General features: G+C 38.1%; 1 protein-coding gene across 1 annotated transcript; it reads right to left on the bottom strand.

Annotated features, from left to right (window-relative positions):
* Window positions 1-217: 217 nt before the first annotated feature.
* Window positions 218-1063, bottom strand: LOC132639737 (uncharacterized). Its single transcript, XM_060356163.1, has 2 exons — window positions 937-1063; window positions 218-885 (listed from the first exon to the last, which is right to left on the bottom strand). The coding sequence occupies exons 1-2, from the start codon at window positions 1061-1063 to the stop codon at window positions 218-220; spliced, it is 795 nt and encodes a 264-aa protein (XP_060212146.1).
* Window positions 1064-1584: the final 521 nt, after the last annotated feature.

Here is a 1584-nt window from a genome sequence, read left to right as displayed (position 1 = left end):
CAAACCTCCTTCTATAATGGTTTATTGTCCTGACTTGTTGAAATGGTTCCATGAGAGCAATCAAAAAGAATTTGTGATGTGTGTTTAAAATTTGTACCCTATGAAAGGCTTTTTGTGTCTTCACTGACCTAATGTTCCAAATGAATGACTTCAACATCATTTAACATTAGATTTAGTAGTATTCCTCTTTGGTACCACCCTGAGTGGAATTTGCTTATCAATAGCATTCTTCTTCACTTTCTTCTGACCTTTTATTGTTAGACTTGCTATTAGGAGATATATCAGCCTGCTTAAGAATGTTTTCCTTATTTTTCTTAATATTCTCCTCCTTGTCTTCTTTAAGGAGATCTCTGACATCCTCCTCTACTTCCAAGCCATCTATATTATGAGAGATCAGGTCATGTAGTTCTTTGATTGGTGAAGATTTTCTACAAAATGTCACCTGTTGATGGTCAGTATGTGAAATCACCATTGCCTTTTCTGAGGAAGAATGATCTGGTGGATCTGCATCTTGCTCCACATACACCTGCTCCTTCATCTTGTCACTTGTGACATCCACTACTGTTGCCTCTATTGATTGCACATTTTCCTGCACTTTTCCTTCTCTTTGCTCAGGATTATGAATTATCACTGAGGGAGAACCCTCTGTAGCCTCTTTTACTCCATCTAATCCTGTATCATCAACATCCACATGCTCATCATGAACTGGATGAACATTTTGTTTTTGCACCTCCTCTTTGTCTGGAATCTCTACTTGCCTCAAACTTGTTCCCTTTTCGGCTGTATTGGTGCCTTCTTCCACACTGTCCTTTTTACTAGAGTCTTCATCAGTTTTACCTTGTTCTCCATGTTCTTGTTGGTTTTCTCCTGTATTCAATTCTTTTTCTGTTGTATTGGTGCCACCATGATATCATTCTTCCACACTGTCTTTTTTACTAGAGTCTCCATCAGTATTACTTTGTTCTCCATCTTCATATTGCCTTTCTCCTGTATTCAATTCCTTTTCCTCCACCTCATCAGCCCATAAGCTATGAATTTCTTTTTCCTGAATAATGCCTGGCATAACTTCCTGATCACATAGCTGACCTTGTGTGTAAACTTAAGTAGTATCTGCATTATTCAGCCTAGTCTCCACCTGATTATTTTGACCATCCTTGTTGCCATTTGCATTAGAATTCTCCCCCTCAGCTTTGGATGTACTTGTACTTGGTATCCCACCTTCCTCCACAGTGTTTAGCACATCAAATTTGTTTTGCACCATCACTTGTACTTCTGAATCAGCATTATTCTTTGCAACAACATTCTCAACTTTGCTTTCATTCCCCTTATCAGAAGTGTTAGTTTTTGGGACATACTTCCCCATATGATAATTTCTGCCATGATACCATCTATGTGCCTCCTGCTTTCCTTTATCCTTAACATCTTGTGCCTCTTGATTTCTTGTATCCTTCACCCCTTTATCTGAGCCTGTAACCTCAACATCTGTTGTTTTCTTCAATTCAGGATGAAGGATTCTACACTCATCTCTAGAATGGCCTTGAATCTCACATTTAGTATAATATTTTGGTAAGAAATCATATTGAA

This window comes from Lycium barbarum, chromosome 5 (assembly GCF_019175385.1).
Source record: "Lycium barbarum isolate Lr01 chromosome 5, ASM1917538v2, whole genome shotgun sequence".
In the NCBI taxonomy this organism is placed as follows: Eukaryota; Viridiplantae; Streptophyta; class Magnoliopsida; order Solanales; family Solanaceae; genus Lycium; species Lycium barbarum.
Note: the sequence above shows the minus strand (reverse complement) of the source record. Positions and strands in the feature narration are given on the sequence as shown.